At 36.6% G+C, this 18,925-nt stretch overlaps 1 protein-coding gene across 1 annotated transcript; it reads left to right on the top strand.

Moving 5' to 3' along the window:
- Nucleotides 1–1,891: 1,891 nt before the first annotated feature.
- LOC130821449 (lanC-like protein GCL1) lies at nucleotides 1,892–18,783 on the top strand. Its single transcript, XM_057687236.1, has 5 exons — nucleotides 1,892–2,275; nucleotides 3,872–4,062; nucleotides 11,209–11,320; nucleotides 16,798–17,268; nucleotides 17,939–18,783. Exons 1-5 carry the CDS (start codon nucleotides 2,105–2,107, stop codon nucleotides 18,269–18,271), a joined length of 1,278 nt encoding a protein of 425 aa, XP_057543219.1. The 5' UTR covers nucleotides 1,892–2,104; the 3' UTR covers nucleotides 18,272–18,783.
- The last annotated feature ends 142 nt before the right edge of the window (nucleotides 18,784–18,925 follow it).

The raw sequence follows: 18,925 nt of genomic DNA, 5'->3' as shown, positions 1-18,925 counted from the left end.
ATTCAGTGTAATCCTAATTCCAGTACAAGCTCTTTCTCGGCATTAAATTTCTGGAAATTAGCTAATTTCTCGGCATTAAATTCAGTGTAATCCTTCCATGGGGTTGCTAATTCCTCAAAAAAAATGTGAAATTGTAAAACATGAACCCTAATTTAGTTCATGCCATTTTTGGGTAAATTCTTTGTCTCTCTTTTAATCTGTATTTTTTCACTTTTGGGTAAATTGCAGCAATTTGAGTTCAGCTCTTCAATTTTCATAGTGAATACCCAAGAATAAATAGACAAATTAGGATAAACTAAGAACCTAAAAATTAAAAAGTGCAGAAAAATGTAGAAATTAAACCCCAAATAATTATATAAATTAAACCCATAAAATTGCAAAAATTGAAACCCAGAAATTGAATAACATTAAAAAATAAAAAATATCAAAATTTCAATAAAAGTTGCATAAATTAAATGATAAAATATCAAAGAGTCGTCGACAAACCCACCGTCGATCGGTCTCCTTCTTCACCATCAGATGTCAAGCTAATATGGAACACCAATAATCTTCAACGGTCAAATTAGAAAATGGAAGAAAAGTTGGGTCTCAATCCCTCCTTCATCATCTTCAAACAATTCAAATAAAATATTTAAAAAAGTGGGCAAAATAATTACCATATTTGGTTCAATTGTTCAATCCCTATATATTTGCTCAATATAAATTGCAAATTCATTCATACCGAAATGTTGAATATTGAAATTCGATAAATCGAAAAAATTCCAGATTATAAATGCAAAAGCCTTAAGCCTTTTCTAATTTCATTTTTTTCTTTTTCGAAAAATGGAAGCTTTTGGTCTTTCCATTTATTCTTGGGTATTCACTATGGAAATTAAAGAGCTGAACTCAAATTCCTGCAATTTGTAATTCCATACTAACCATGGAAGAAGAGCTGCCATGGAAGAAGAGCAGCCATGAAAGAGAAAAGGGAAGAAGATGAAGAAACTAACCATGGTTAGGTTAAATTCCAAATTTAACGGACATTTAACGGAAAATTCATCATTAAGGTCACGGTTGTAATTACCATATAATTGGGGGGTACCACTGAAATGCAGTTCGGTACCATTGTAATTTTTCAATAGTACAAGGGCACCATTAATAATTTCCCTACATATTAGATTTCTTAAAAAGTCAAATATAGCAAGTATAATAAAATGGAGGAAACACTAAGTTAAAACAATGACCTCGTCCTTCATCATTGATGCATATTTTTTTAGTCAAATCATTATTTCATGTTGAACCAAGTCCTCTATAATCTTAACAATTTTAATATTGTCATACTTTTTATTTTAGTACTTTGCAACATTTTAATTTTAAGTTATCTTTCCATTTCTTATCGATTTGTTTAATTCATATTTGCAAATACTTAACAAGTGTTACAATATCAAAGAGACATAAGATACTAATTTATAAATTTTTATTTAAGACGATCTCATAGTTAATTTCACTCTCTGACAACTTACAAGAGTAGCTCATATTTTCTCTGTTTTCATTTGTTTTTCTCATTTATTTTTTTCACAGATTTCAATATAAACTTAAAAGTCAAATGATTTTAATTATAAGTTTTTAAAAATCTTAAAAAATTGATATTTAAAAAGTACATATCGAAACGTATATAGCAAGATCCCATATCAATAAATTTTTAATATAGATCGATAAGAAATCATAGTCAAAGTTTAATACTAAAATTAAATTGTAAATTTGATCAAGTTAATGTTATATTTTTGCAAGAAAGACGGTGAAAACTCTCGGTGGAATCAAACGGCCAATATTTGTCCAATAAATGGAGTTCGGTGATAAATTGGCACGTGTCTAATTTTATGCTCTCACTTTGTATTTTCTTTATTTTTTTATTATTATCATTTTATAGTTTGATAGAAAGTGTGATTTCCCCCTTTGTGTTATAGAAAAACAGAGGAATCTGGAAAAGCTTTTCATTCCGTTAATGAAACGCCAAACACGCAAGCATTAGCAAATTACTCACTAGTCACTACTCCTACTCCTACAGTTTCTAAGAACATTCAAGAAACTTCAATTGAAGAGAGAGAAAGAAGCCGGCAAGAAAATGATGTCGCCGTCTATACTGGAACGTGTATCTGATGATGATAAACATGAAGAGCGAAATCAATGGCTGCAATCCTTAGTTGCAAATAATGATCAGACGGCAATGGAGCTCTCCAAATTCGTTCTTCATGATCATTCCTTTTTCACTGCTGCCGTGGCCCTTAAAAACCAGGTATTTCAATAATTTTAGCCTTAATTCAGTTTTGAAAGTAAGTATTTAACTGGCTAAATTGATAAAGTTATAAAGAAAATAAGAAATGCTTAAGCAGATTATCCAAAATTTTTTGATAGCTTTTTATATAATATTACAGGCCAACTTGATAAGGGATCAAGAGTTCGAATTTTATATTTATAATTATATCCGGTTATCAAAGGGCCAAAACGTCCACGTAGAACTATGATAAATTTAGCGTGGCTACTCGCTACTTATATCAAGCTGTTTTGGCATATGAAAAAGAATTGCAGAACTAAAAAGCCAAAGGTAAAATTAGAGCTCTTGAAAGTCCAAAAGTATAAAATTAGAGCTCTTGAAAGTCCAAAAGTATAAAATTAGAGCTCTTGAAAGTCCAAAAGTATAAAATTAGAGTTCTTGAAAGTCCGAATGTATATAATTCAATTCCTGTATAATAATTAAATCAAATTATCAAAAACAACAGTGAGGTGTTTGGTTCTTAACTTACTTTTAACTTAATTTTTTGGTTGATTTTTAGCTTTTGGCTATTGGTCGTTCAAACAACAAAAAGTATATTTGGTAAATGACTTTTAAGGTAGCTGAAAATAAAAAAAGCTAATTCAGCTAGTTTTTTTAGTTGAGATTTGGCTTGTTGATTTACTTTTTCTTTAATAAACAGTCAACAGTTAATACTCAAATTTATCATACATCTACACAAACAGTTAGCCAATAAAAACATTCAACAATTCCAGCTAATCTAACAAACTAACTAAAAAAACTAACAACTAACAACCAACAATCAATTGCCAAAACTCCAAAAATGCGGCAAAGAGATATCAAGAATAAAAATATGTTTTTCCATTTCAATTGAAAATGAGAGATTTAACGAAAACCTCATAGATAGGGAAAGGGAAACCGTAAAGGTTGATTGATATTTTTTAGTTTCAAATTACTTATTACAATATTGGAAATATACTATGCCATTCATTTGGTATTTATTTTTTATTTTATAATTATTCATTTTTTTATATATTCATTTCAAATAGAATTTACAAATTTTAGCATTAAATTTTTACTATAAATTCTCATCAATCTATATGTGGGATCTTGATAGATTCGTATTAATATATATTTTCTAAAAATATCAATTTTTTAGAATTTTTAAAAAATAACAATTAAAATTATTTGACTTTTAAATTTATATTGAGATCTGTGCAAAAAGTGATGGGAAGAACAAATGAAAACAAAAAGAATACGTTTTAATAATATAAGTTAAAACACAATTAAGTGAAATTTTATTTGATTCGTTTGAATGTAAAGGTTATTAATATTAATTTTTTTTATTATACATAATTAGAGATATTAAGGATTTAATTGCATGATAAATTAAATCTTGTAAGTATATAAGAACGGATAAAATATTAATTGAAAAAGGGTAAATTAATGTAAATTAGTTGTAATTAGTAAAAATTTATTGTAATTAGTAAAATTCAATTATAATTATAATAAAAAAATCAGTTATAATTAGTAAAAATTAATTTAAAAATTAATTTTTACTTATAAAAATAAGTTATATAATCATTGATTATCGGTTAGGTTATTGAAGCGACGTGGGAAAAGGAGAGAGCAGTGGCAGCATGTGTGGACAGTGACCCCACCATTTACACAGGCCTAATGGGAACAGCTTTAACTTGCTTACGCGCATACCAGGCCAGCAATTGTTACCAAGACTTGCTCTTTTGTGCTCATATTGTACGCTATTGTGCCTCCATTGCGCATAACTCCAGGTTTGCCTTTTCATTTTCTTTCACCAAGCTCACCTTATGGATAGTCATACAGGACATAGGTGGACCTAAAGTATTAATGGTTTCACTATGAGACACCAAATTATGTCTCATTTATAATTTAAATAGTCCAACTAATACATTCATATTATGAAATTCATATTATAAAAATATAAATTTTAAATAGTCTTGCACAAGAATAGTTAAAGTATTAGTTATGTTTTTAAATAATAGGTGCTTTACACAAATAGATCGTTATGTGCAACTATTAGTTTAGTACCTTTTTTGCATGGATGGATTCGGAATTTGAAGGATAAGGTTGTATAACGTGATTAAATCTCTATTTTAATATATGCTTAAAATAAATTTTAAATTTACTTCAATAAAGTGTAAGATAATTTTGCTTAAATATAGTAAAATAGTAAGGTAAAAGTTTACTAAACTGTTAAAATATTTCAATATATTATTCATTTTATGTCCTCATCAATCCCAAGATAAACACATGCATTGGTGTATAAATTATGTTCACATTTTACTGAAGTAGATTTACAATTTGTTTTACGCCCTCAACTTGCATATGAATATGAAATGACAAACGTTAAATCGGTTCAATCATGTTCACACGTTAGTTGTATATTATTATAGAAACTAAACATTGAGGTAACGAATCTTACAAGATCTCAAGTGATTATATATTGAATGTTTTTAAGCTTAAGTTTTTATCACATTGATTTCTAATACCATGTCAATAAACGACATTTGAATGTACCTAAGATATTTTTAGAATATATCGAGTCATTTTGTCGTCTGTATAAAGACAAATCATTAGGCCCTTCGTGGCTGGTGTGCTTGTCAATGTCTGTGCATATTAGTCTTAATATTGTACCATGTACGTGGATGTGGGGTAGCAAATCATGATTCACGTGTTAGAATACTTCCATTTCTTTTTCTTGCAATGTCTTTGTTAAGAGTTTGATGGTGTGTGGTAATTAGTTTTTCACAAATTTTTGTATGAGACGTGCTCACTGTTAGACATATTTTATATTTGAGTTAAATATATAGCTTAATAATAAAAACTTTTAGTTTATGGGCTTCTTGTTTTGAAGTTGTTTCACCATGAGACGACCTTACACAAGATGAGCCGTTAGCTTTTTTCTTTTACTTTTGGATAATTTTTGAGTTTTGACTATTTAGTTGGTCTCATAGTTAAAAATTAATTTGGTAAATGATTTTTAAGTCCATTAACAACTAAATTTCAAGCTAAAAATTTACTTTTGGCTTTTTGACCTACTTTTTGTCTCATAAATAGGCAACAACTACAAATAATGTTTGCCAAACATTTCTATAAAATCTACTTTGAACAACTAGCTTAAATAACTGATTTTTCAGCCAATATTTTAGGCTGATTAAATCTCAAAAGCTTCAATCAACGCTTCAGCTAATAGTCGTTTGCTGAACAAGCCCTTTGTGATATTTTAGATTATACCTTTAGTTGAATTGATTCAAGTGGTGAATCCAGATATTTAGGTGAGGGAGGGTGGAACTACAAAATTATATTTGTATGTATGAATAATAAATTTGCCACGATGAATTTTTCCTTTTAAAAAATAAAATAAGTTAATATTGTAATGAATTATTAGAGTAAATATATGAGGGAGCAATAATAGCCAGTTGGTGAACGTTATATTATTGAAAATGCGTCTTTACTACACTTTTATTGAATCATCTATTGAACAAGAAACATTGTGGACTAGAGTACTCTTACTACTTTGTTTAGCCTTTCAACTTTCAAGCCATTCAACCGTTTGTCTTAAACCAATTATTATCTTTTGTACCCGATTCGCTATATTTATTATTCACTTTATATTGAATATAATCTAATGAATATTTTAAATACCCTTTAATCTTCATCCCGTAAAATGTATAGGCATACAAAAATTAGTTATATATATATTGTAAAGTGATTTATGTCATGTTTGGAAACATTGATTTTATTTGAAAATTTAAAATTGGTTCAAATTTATTGTTTGGCAAATCAAAAATTTTCAAATTTGGATTTAGATTAAATTTCACAATTATTTTTTAAGTAGTTAAAGTTGAGAAATTGAGAATAACTAAGCAAACCTTGTTATTCTCAAATTCTTCATTATGATTTCATAGTTAAAATCCATAATTTGAAATGAAATACTTATTTCCAAACGTTACACTAAGTAATTTGTAACATTTGGTTATGCATATGATTAGTGATTAAATCCTTAAATTAAATTGAATTGTGGACAATTTGATTGGGAAAACCCTAATTCAAGTACATAAAAATTATGCAAAATTATGTAGTTCTCTTAGCTACTTTCACACTAAGCCTAGATGTTTTATTAATGAAAATAAAGCTTTCTTAAAGCTTTAATGGATGGTGTACAATGGTGGTTTATGGTTTTGAGAGAAGAGGCGTGCAGTTAAAGAGTTTAGAATTAGGAAAGAAACTAATGTTCGCTTAATCGGAAACAATCTCTATCACTCTTTGTGAGTGTTATCGCTAACAAGGGTAAGATTGCATACGTTCAACCCCTTATCAGTATCGTAAGCGGAAGTCACTTAATGACATTGTAGTAATATAATTGTTGTGCGACAGCGGAAGTAAAGATCGAAACCAATAACGAAAAGCAAGAAAGATTCAAATAAACAATAAAGAAAATCACACCGAGAAATTAACGTGGTTCACTATCAACGTGATAGCTACATCTACCAGCACAGAGAATAAACTTTTCACTATAAACCGGGGAGATTACAAGATGAACGAGAAGCCACAACAATGGCTCTCCAAGCTTTTTCTTTCTTAGTTTTCCTCACTTTTTATTGCATGCATTTGATACCCTGATTCTAATTACAAGAGAGGTTTATATAATATGCCACTTAATAAAAAGAAACTAGGGTTAACATTACAAAGTAACCTGCTCTTAAACAAAGAAACTGCCAAAAACGTGTGAAGAAACCGCAACACCGAATAAACTCCACGCCCTACGCAAGCGCGCCACGTGTAAATCTCCGCAGCACGCGCTCCAGGCTATTCCAAGACAGAAGCTTCTCCGCGCCCCGAGTAATACTCTGCACCCCGCGCATCCGCGCCCCGCGTATCTAGCCTTTTTGACCCACACTTGATTCATCTTAGACCGATATTAGACTCGGTTCGAGTCACAAAATCTCAACAATCTCCACCTTGATGAGAACCCGTAGTCTACCGCTACCTCATCAAACCATAGTGAAACAAAATCATTCTCAAGCTAAAACCCGATGCAAGGCCCAAACATAAACCAAACATCCTGACAAGTCTCCAACCAAGACTCATCCCGATAAGTCTCCAACCAAGACCCATCAACACCAATAAGTCTCCATCTAAGACTCATTACATACTTGTCTTCAAGTATAACACTCATAATGCTCAACTAGCATTACAAGTCACTCATAATGCTCCACCTGCATCACGAGTCCATGAGGCAAGCTCCTCCTTGAGGTTGTGCACACCTCCACCTGTAAGCTCCCTCAAACCGCTTAAGGTCCGATGCTAATGAATCCAGCATAGCAAAGAATCTACTAGGACTATCAGAACATCCTACCTTCTTTAGCTCTATTTTCATGTACATGCATTCCGAATGAAATATGACCAACCGTGCTTCTCCCGAACATCAAGTACCTGATCACTAAACACACAATCGTAGTACACAAAAGCCAACCAAGGTTGATCACAAAAAACCATCACCGAGATCAAGACACAATCAAACTCAGCGAACACAACTCAAGCTTCAATCAATGTAACTAAGCACTTAACATCATTCCCGTACATAAGAAACACAACAGCTGATCCAAGTAAACCATAGAGAGAACAAATATCTACCTGCCAGTGCCCTCACCCAGGTTGAGTCATAAACCTGCAAATGACACTTCTAGCATGCGCAAAACAAGTACACATCACAACATACTCCAAATACTGAACCGTAACAATGGACATGTAGACCGACTCAGTCTCAAAATGAAGTGATATGATTGAGCTAAGTAACACTACCAGTCTATACAACAGTTCTCATACTCTGTTTATACGTAAAGTCATAGCAAGCAACTGTGCCCGCCCACTATACTCTACAACGTGCTCATAAGTTGGAGGTTCAAGTGACTCCAAAAAAATGGCTCCCAACCTTGCCAGACCCACAAGATTCAATGCATAACCTACCACACTTATAGTAACCAAAACAACACTCCCTACAACCAACCTATTAGACTTCTCGATAAAACATATAGGCTTTTCTTGAAACCCTTTAGATCGGCGGAATGTTCCCTGTATTGACTCCTTTAAACTATCCACAAAGACAAAAATAGCACCAGAAATCACAGTCAGAGAGATACCTAGGGCAACATCAATACCATCAATCTGAGGTCGAATAGAAATGGATGAGGGGTTAACCTCATACTCCACCTCAAACTTGGTACCACTATCACCATAACCAGCAGCTGCAGAATATACAACAGCACACCAAAGCTCTAACAAGGCTCCAAACATGAGATAGCACGATATCCTACTGAGCCAAACCACACACATACTGGTCACCTCTAATCCTGTGTGTAAACCCCGATCGAATAAACTAATCCAGTATCTACTCAACAAACAAGTACTAGAGAGCATGCATAAGACTCTCCCTAACAAGGTTCGATTCGCTATTCCTGTAACACCGTTCTGCAATGGTGTTATCCCATAGGAATGATGCCACAAAATACCTAAAACTCAGAACATAAATCCACAAAACGAACTATCCAAATGTAGCTAACTAACCATCTTACCATACAAGTGGTCATGAGCTTCAATGCTAAGCTCACACCCGTGTTTAAACCCAAACATCCAATGCTTGTCATCCTCAAGGTAGGCATCCTTGACACATGTAAGATGATTCCCAATGGACAATGCCAACCCTCTACACTCACCCATATGACCATGTCTATCATAAACCGTCACCTCCTGGTGACTAGTAAAAGCACCAACAGCAGAACTAAGCAGCGTAACACCCTGAAAGACATACAGGGACTTCACCTTGATACCCCTAAGTATCAAATTCGAACCCTTAAAGACACTCACTTCCCCATTGCTAAACTCACCATTGAGCCCCAAATCATCTAAGGTCCCAAGAGATATCAAGTTTTTCCCCAATGCAGGAACATGTCTCACCTTAGTCAAAGTAACCTTTCTCCCATCTCTAGTCCGAAGTCTCATGGAACCAATACCTACTACTTCACATAGAGTACCATTAGCAATCGTAACTAAACCTCCAAAACAAGACTCATAAGTATCAAACCAATCCCGACGAGGACTCATATGGAACGCACTAACAGAATCAAGAATCCAGCTATCAAACAAATCACTAGACTCAACACAACTAATCAATGCTAAGTCTTCTTCTAAATCATAGTTCTTATTCTGTTTACTTTCGACTATTGTGGCCTAAGATTTATTCTTTAATTTTGGACATTTAGACCTAAAATGTCTTGGTTCCTGACAAAGATAACATATTATGGTCCTAGTGCTGCTAGACCCATCTCTACTATTACAAGTATCCGACCTAGCACCATTATTATTGTTAGACCCTTTTTTCTTTCTAGAATTTCTACCCGACCTAACAACTAATTCACTGCCATAATTCTCATTATCACCTGTCGTCTTTTGACGCAACTCCCTAGTATAAAGTGATGCCTTCACTTCCTTTAGGGTCAACGAGTCTTCGCCAACCACAAAAGACTCCACAAAGTTTTCATAACTATTCGTTAGAGAAACAAGCAATATTAACGCTGCATCCTCATCATCTATCTTAACTTCTAAATTATGCAAATCCAGTAAAATAGAATTAAGATTTTCTAGATGATATCTTAATACCTGAATGCATACTGAGGCTAACAACTGGTGTTTCAGTAGCAATTTGTTGGTTAACAATTTTTTCATGTACAATGACTCCAATTTTAACCATAATTTCGCGGTCGTCTCCTGATCAACAACTTTCGTGATGATATGATCATCAAGACTGAGCAAGATGGTAGAATGAGCATTCTCTTCCATCACTACTAATTGTTCTTCAGTCCATCCGTCTCCAGATCCCGATGTAGACGCCGCACTTTTTGGGATCAACGGACGCCAAATCTGCAATTGCTTTAATAACGCCTTCATCTTAATCTGCCATAGCCCAAAGCTATTCTTTCCATTAAATTTATCAATCCTTATTGTAAAATCTCCTACCATTGTTTCCCTCAAAAAAACTCTTCCTAGGATTAAACCTGAGCTTTTGATGCCAATTGTTGTGCAACAACGGAAGCAAAGATCGAAAACAATAACGGAAAACAATAAAAATTCAAACAAACAATAAAGAAAATCGCACCGAGAAATTAGCATGGTTCACTATCAACGTGGTAGCTACATCCACCGGCACCGAGAATAAACTTTTCACAATAAAGCGGGAGATTACAAGATGAACGAGAAGCCACAACAATGGCTCTCCAAGCTTTTTCTCTCTCAGTTTTCCTCACTTTGTGTTGCATGCGTTGCATACCCTATTTCTAATTACAAGAGGGGTTTATATAGTATGTCACTTAATAAAAAGAAATTAGAGTTAACATTACAAAGTAATCGGCCCTTAAACAAAGTAACTGCCAAAAACGTGTGAAGAAACCGCAAAACCGCATAAACTCCGTACCCCGCGTACTAGGCCGCGCCCCGCGTAGATCTCCGCGGCACACGCTCCAGGCTATTCCAAGACAGAAGCTTCTCTGCGCCTCGCGAATTACTCCGCACCCCGCGCATCCGCGCCCTGCGTAGATCTTCGCACACCCCGCATCTGCGCCCCGCGTAGATCTCCGCACCCCGCGCATCTAGCCTTTTTGACCCATACTTGATTCATCTTAGACCAATATTAGACTCGGTTCGAGTCACAAAATCCCAACAATAATCCCCTCGCATCTAGCCTTTTTGACCCACACTTGATTCATCTTAAACCGATAATAGACTCGGTTCGAGTCAAAATCCCAACAATAATGTATTGGTTAACGTTTAAGTAAATAAATTTAGTGAATAAATAAACTGATATCTTAAGTTTTCATGATTTGTCTACTATTGTTCTGCAGACATGTGACATTTTTGAGCGGTAGAGGAGGAGTTTATGCACTGAGCGCTGTCGTTATGAACTATATCGAGGACTATCTAAGCTGTGGCCAATTTTTGGACAAATTTATCCAGGTTTCTTCTCTCTATATATTATCAGTAATGGATTTTCTTGGCAATTATTATTGATATTATTATAACTGATGCTTGATACACATTTCTATGTTGTGATCCTGTATTTTAGATGATAAACATTCACTTAATCAAATGATAATTATAACCCATTACTTTTGCAAGTCCCCTTCTCTCTAGAAGTTAGTGTTTTTCTCTCTCTAGGTTTTTCCTTAGAGACAAGCCTACTGTCCTTCTCATGGCGGATGACTTAGTCGAGCAATGCTCCAAATTAACTATCATGAATAGTGAAGATGTTGTTGATCTGGGTGAAGGTAACGATGATTCTCATGAAGAAACGTTATCCCTACGGCTGGTTGGAAAGGTCCTCACTGAAAAAGCCCTAAAATTCGATGCTTTCAAAAGAACCATGAACCATGTTTGGTGTCTCAAAGGTGTGGTCATTAGGGCTTTGGGGTCCAATTCTTTCATGTTCCAATTCTTTCAATGGAGTGATAAGGAGAAGGTTCTCAATGGACGTCCATGAAGTTTCGAACAGAGATTACTTGTCCTGCAAGAAATCAACAAAGATGTATGTCAACTGTTAGAAATGTTGTTGTGAGACCGAAGGGGGGAAATGTTGATTATGATGCTACTGTATTCGTTAGTAGTGGAATGAAGGAGAATGTGGAGAAAGTTGGTGATGCATGTATCGTTGAGGTGGATGAGGGACAGCAGGGGGATAGTGTTCTTGAGGGACAAGGCGATAGTCTCAGATTAAATATGGGAGGAGGGGCTTTCGAAGATGCATTAGGTGTTACTCATGGGGAGACAATTTCTGATTAATAACAAACCTAGAAGATACGGGTGTGGGGAATATTGGGTTTGGTGCTGCTGTCGATGCAGTACATGATGTGGGGAATATTGGGTTTGGTGCTTCTGTAAGATGTGGCCTCGAGATCCGTGCAGTTTGCTTTTAATACTGGGTCTTTTGTGTCTGATTCTAGAAAACCACTGAAGTTTAAAAGGAAAGGGGGCTCTAGAAATGTACCCAAACGTCCTCCTCAACAGCAGATTCTTTTAGCAGCAATAGATGTGCCACATGTCGAACTAGTGATGAAGAGGAAAACATGGGACAATGACATAGAGATGGTTGATTCTAATGGAGACCAAAAGCGCTCTTGTTCTGGTAATGGTATTTACTTGTTTCCTATTGAAGAAGTAGCGGAGGTTGTAGTCGCCCAACCCCGCGAACAGCAATGAAAATTTTTAGTTGGAACTGTCGAGGGATAAACAATCCCTTGACAATTAAGGCTCTCCAAGGTTGGTGTTGGAGAGAGAGGCCTGACTTTGTGTTTATCATGGAAACTATGGTGGATAGGGGCAAACTGGAGAGAGTCAGGAGTAAATGTGGTTTTACGGAGGGATTATGCTTAGATAGTGTTGGAAACTTTGGGGGTATGGGTTTTTGGTAAGACATAACAGTGACGGTAATATCATTTTCTGATCATCACATTCTTGTGGAGGTTAGGGAGGAAAGGAATGATGGCAGGGTATGGTTCACTTGTGGTATTTATGGGTGGCCTGATGGACAAAACAAATTCAAGACTTGGGACTTGATGAGGGAGATGAGAGCTGAGGTTCATGGACCTATTGTTTTCCTTGGCGACTTTAATGAAATTCTGTGGGCTAGAGAGAAAGAAGGGGGAAATGCAAGGCCTGAAAGGGAAATGGATGCTTTTCGAAAATGCTTAAATGATTGCGGTTTAGTGGATTTGGGGTTTAGGGGGAGAGCCCTTACGTGGAGTAGAGGATCACAGCCTTCAAACTTGATCCGTGAGATGTTGGATAGATTCTTGCTTGTGTAGAGTGGCAAAATCTCTTTGATTCTTTTGATATTCGCCACTTCCCTATATATAGATCAGATCATGCCCCCATTCTCTTGAGCACCAATAACTCTAGTAGAGATAACTATGGACAAAAGTTATTTCGCTTTGAGTCTTTATGGCTATCAAATGATGAATGCAAACAGATTGTGACTGAAGCCTGGAATGAGATGATTGGAGGGGATATTGATTTTCGTATCGAAAATTGTGCTGTGAAACTTGCTTCATGGTCTGAGAAAACTTTTGGGTCCCTGAGGAAGAGGATTGATTAGAGATGCTAAGAAGTTAAAAGCGGCTCAAAGATGTAATTCGAATGCCACTATGATGAACACATGCAAATCCCTTGCCGAGCAGTTGGATAATCTCCACAACCTGGAAGAGTCTTATTGGCACCTTCGATCTAGAGTGAATGAACCCAGGGACGGGGATAAAAACTCAAAATACTTCCATCATAAGGCTAGCTCTCGAAGGCGCAGAAACATGATCAAAGGTCTTTTTGATGAGGATGGGAAATGGTGGACCAGCAAAGTGGACATTGAAAGACTCATTACAGCATAGTATGACAAACTCTTTGCTACTAGCTCACGATCAGGTTTCTCCACAGCCCTTGATGGAAACCAAACGATGGTAACGGATGAGATGAAAGAGATGCTGAATGCTGAGCCACATGCAGATGAAGGTCGCACCTCTGTTTTCCAAATGCACCCAACCAAGGCCTCAGGAACCGATGACTTTCATGCTTTATTTTTTCAGAAGTTTTGGGATGTGATTGGGGGTGATGTGGTATGTATGGTTAAAAAATGGTGGAGAGGGTTGATTGATCTTAAAATGTAAATAAAACTTGTATCTCCCTTATCCCGAAATGCAATGATCCAAAACACCTGACTGATTTTAGACCTATTAGCTGTTGTAATTTCATATACAAGATAGTGTATAAAACTGTGGCAAATAGGCTTAAGGGCCTTCTAGAGACGATCATTTCAATCAACCAAAGTGCTTTCATCCCTGCGCGCTTAATCACAGATAATGCTCTCCTTATCTTTGAAGCTTTTCACTCAATGAAGCGTGGACGGAATGGAAGAAATAATTCTCTCGCCTTGAAGCTGGACATGAGTAAGGCCTATGATAGAACTGAGTGGGGTTTCCTGGAGAGGGTAATGATGAAAATGGGCTTCAGTGATAGCTGCATTCGAAGAATCATGAGTTGCATCACCAGTGTGTCTTTTTCTTTGAAAATAAATGGCACCATACATGGGAATGTCATTCCGACTCGGGGTCTTAGACACTTTATTCTGTGTGCGGAGGCTTTCTCATCTTTGATTACGCAAGCCATTTCCTGGAGGTCGATTCATGGGGTACAGATTTGTAGAGGGGTACCACCTTTATCTCACCTTTTCTTTGCAGACGACAGTATCCTTTTTGCTAGAGCCAATATTCGAGAATTTTTGGAGGTAGCTAATATAATTAGCGTATATGAAAGAGCATCGGGCCAGATAGTCAGCTTTGATAAAACAGAGGTTTCTTTTAGCAAAGGAATGTCACAAGCAACGAGAATTGAGATATGGGAGATGTTAAGGGTCAAGGAGGTTGAACGCCACTCCAAATATCTGGGTCTACCTACAATTGTGGGGGGATCAAAGAAGACGGTGTTCTCGTGCATAAAGGAGCGCATCGGGAAGATTTAGGGATGAAAGGAAAGATTGATGTCAAGAGTGGGAAAGGAGGTATTGCTAAAGGTAGTTGTTCAAGCTATTCCCTCTTATATGATGAGCATTTTCAGAATCCCAAACAGTATTATTGATGATATTCACTCCATGATGGCACAATTTTGGTGGGGCTCTTCGAGGGATGCAAGGAAGACGCATTGGCACAGTTGGGCAAACTTATGTTTACCAAAGAGTAGAGGAGGCATGGGTTTTCGAGATCTTAAATGCTTCAACCAGGCCCTCTTAGCAAAACAAATGTGGAAACTATATAATAATGCTTAACCCTCTTCGTTCTGCTGTTTTGAAAGCCCGCTACTACAAGCACAACGACCCTCTTGATGCTAATAGGGGTTTTGATCCAAGTCTTCCGTGGAGAAGCATTTGGGGGGGCGAAATCTTTTCTTATTGAAGGATTAGGGTGGCGAGTTGGCAAAGGGGACTCGATTCATATCAAAGGTGATAGATGGCTTATGTCTGACGGGAAGTTTGTGGCTCCCAATCTCCTTGATGATAATATAGATGATTTTCTGGCATGGAACCTTATTGATCATGATAGTAGACAAAGGAAGATCGACACCTTACATGTCGTGTTTGATAGCACAACTGTGGCAAACATCCTTACAATCCCTATATCTCCAAATGAAGTGGTTGACCGTCTGTTTTGGGCCTTATCAAAAGAGGAAAACTACTCGGTTAAAACCGGTTATTGGTTGGGAATGGGTGGTTTTTCGAGGCAGGTACAGCAGGGCGGTGAAGTTTGGATGAAAATTTGGAATCAAAAGTGGCCACCTAAACTTAAACATTTCATATGACACGCCTGTAAAAATTCACTACCGGTGAATGAGATATGCCATTACAGGCATATGGCCCCATCCCCAGTCTGCTCAAGGTGTGATGTAGAATCAAAATCAGTGTGCCATGCTATTGTGGATTGTCAGCTGAACCTCTCTATGTGGATGACACATCCTCACTTCTCACTCCTTCAAGATGCCCCGCGATCCTCCTTCATTGACACTTTCCGATGGCTGCTGTCTCACGCATCATCTGAGGAGCTTGCGACTATCGTACCATCTTTGTGGGCGTGCTGGATTTGCAGGAATAATGTCATGATGGGCCAAGAAAATTGTGATGTATTACAGCTCTCGACTTCTCTTGTTAAAATGATCAGAGACTACCAATTATATAGCAGATAGGGGTGTCTTATTCTCCAAGAATTCTTTCATACCAAAAGTGGGAGCCTCCGTGTGAAGGTTGGGTTAAAATCAATTTTGATGCTCATGTCGGGTCGAACTTACTTAGAGGCTTGGGTGTTGTGTTTCGAGATGCTCATGGCACTGTGCCGCTCACTGGAGCTAGAAGATTTATGGCAAATTGGAGCGTGCATATCACCGAAGCTGCTGCTGCCATGTTTGCCATTGAATTAGCTCAGAGGTTGGGTTATGGTGATATATATTTGGAAGGAGATTCCTTAACTGTGCTCAATGCTATCTCCAAGAAGGAAGCTGGTTCCACGTACTTTCATACGCTTTTGGATCATACCTTAGCTTTGATCTCTTGTTTTCCTAGTTTCAAATGTAGCTTTGTCCGTAGACATGGTAATACCGTTGCCCATATGATTGCTCGACAGGATACTGGTAACGCTATGGAAAAGATTTGTATGGCCCCTTTTCCACTAACTCTCCAAACTTTGGTGGATCTTGATTTGAGTTAATATAAGCTACAGGTTATCTTCAAAAAAAAAATCAAATTATAATAATGAAGCTTTAATATTTTACCACTGTTATGCAATCATCATAATTGCTTATAATTGTAATATAGATTAGACAATGGAATCATTCCATACTAGTTATGATTTTTAGGTTATAATATGGAAAATTTATCCTGTATCAATGTATTTGGATTAATACAGGTAGCAAAAGAAAAAGCACTGCCAGTAGGACCTGAAGAAGGGGGTTTAGGAATGTCATACGATCTTCTATGTGGAAGAGCGGGATTCTTATGGGCGGCTTTGTTCATCAAAAGTCACCTGGGAGAAGATGCGTTGTCGAATGACCTGCTCATGCCTGTAGTTGAAGCTATCATAGCAGGTGGCAGAGCAGGCGCTTCTGATAATCCATCCTGTCCGTTGATGTACAGATGGCACGGGACAAGATACTTTGGTGCTGCTCATGGCCTTGCCGGGATTTTGCATGTTTTGCTTCATTTCCCACTATCAGACGATGATGCTGAGGATGTCAAGAAGACTTTGAGGTACATGATGAGTAAAAGATTACCCAATAGTGGAAACTACCCCTCAAGTGATGGGAGCTCTAGGGATAATTTGGTTCAGTGGTCTCATGGTGCAACAGGTGTTGCCATTACCTTGTGCAAGGCCTCACAGGTTTGTAGCTTTTGCATATTTTTTGTTCTGCAGTGCTTTAAGTGCTGACGGATAATGTTTTTTTTTGCCTATACCAAACCATTACTTTTGTAAAGTGTCGGGATGTTTTAGAATATTCAAGAGAACTCACCCAAAAGACTAGCCTAGTAGGTGGAGAGCCTACTCTATACACCCCACATTAGTTGCCGATATAACCAATGTTGGATAAAGTCCCATAAACTTGTAATGACTTCAAATCCATTCCATTACTCGGGGGTGATACATGTCCAAATATCCAACTAGGCAATTTTATGAGTTCAACACATTGCATAAGCTTCTAGAGACTAAAATGGGATGTGCTTTAAAGATGTATAATCAGAACAACTTTTTGTGGGTGTTTGACAAACAGCTGATTTTGAAACCACTGTTATGAGCAACTAGTTCAAAAATAGCTTATTTATACCCATAAGTTGTTTCAACCAGCTAGTTTACCAAACATTAGAATTGGATGGTTTGGCCACTCAATTTCAAAATCACAATAAGCTAATATTGCTAAATAAGCTTTTTTTCCAAACACCCCTTTGTAAACATAATAGACGTTGATTTTTTGTTACAAGGCTGTTGCACAATTGCGTTGTGCGTTGCAGAACAAACGGAGCCTAATGCTTATTGTTGGCGATGGACATGGCAGGTGTTCCCCAATGAAAGAGAATTCCGCGATGGAGCAATAGAAGCAGGAGAAGTGGTGTGGAAAGTTGGATTGGTGAAGAAGGTGGGACTTGCTGATGGTGTAGCTGGAAATGGGTATGCTTTCCTTTCCCTCTACAAATTAACAGGAGAAGTGATATATGCAGAAAGAGCAAAGGCATTTGGAAGCTTCTTATATCATAAAGGAAATGAGTTGGTATCTTCTGGTGAAACAGATCATGCTTATTCTCTTTTCCTAGGACTTGCTGGAGCTGCTTGTTTCTTCTTTGATCTTCTTCACCCTGAAATATCTAAATTTCCAGGCTATGAACTTTGAAATTAAGGTTTACAACTCTACATTTAATTCCCTTGGGTTTTATTTGGCATGTATAACAATGTTAGTGAAAAGGTTTAGTTTACATTTTGTTTTTATTTGGCATGTTTAGCAACAGTCCTTGTAGGGGTTTAATGATACAACTCTGCTCATTAATGGTTTTGCTTTTTGCAAAACTCGTAGAACTCATTTATTGTGATTTTCGCGTTTGTCTGATCTGATGATGCTTTATGATGTCGTGTATCAGATTATGCTATACATTGATGTTATCACCATTTAATACCAACCAAGCAGGCCAATAGAGCATTGAGTGGAGAGGAAAGGGAGGAGAAGTTTGATGGTTTATCCTATATCGATTAATTATAGAGGATCAATCAATTATAGAGGGTGCACGCACTTTATAAGTTATTAGAACCCTTCCTCGCAACGCCATATGGTTTTGGGATGATTTCTCATGGCATTGGGATGATTTCTCTATGGCTTACGGAATTTGTGCACAGTGCACCTTGTTTTCCCGATGTTTTCCCGATTATTTGTTGGCATTCATAATAAGTCTAGCTCAACATAATAGGAGAGTCAATTCGAAGTTCGGAAGGTGGACATCTAGGGGTTCAAATAGAGGATGAAGAATATAAATTTGTTCAAGACTAGTAACTC

This window comes from Amaranthus tricolor, chromosome 8 (assembly GCF_026212465.1).
Source record: "Amaranthus tricolor cultivar Red isolate AtriRed21 chromosome 8, ASM2621246v1, whole genome shotgun sequence".
Classification (NCBI taxonomy): Eukaryota; Viridiplantae; Streptophyta; class Magnoliopsida; order Caryophyllales; family Amaranthaceae; genus Amaranthus; species Amaranthus tricolor.
This window is presented reverse-complemented; position numbering and strand designations above follow the sequence as displayed.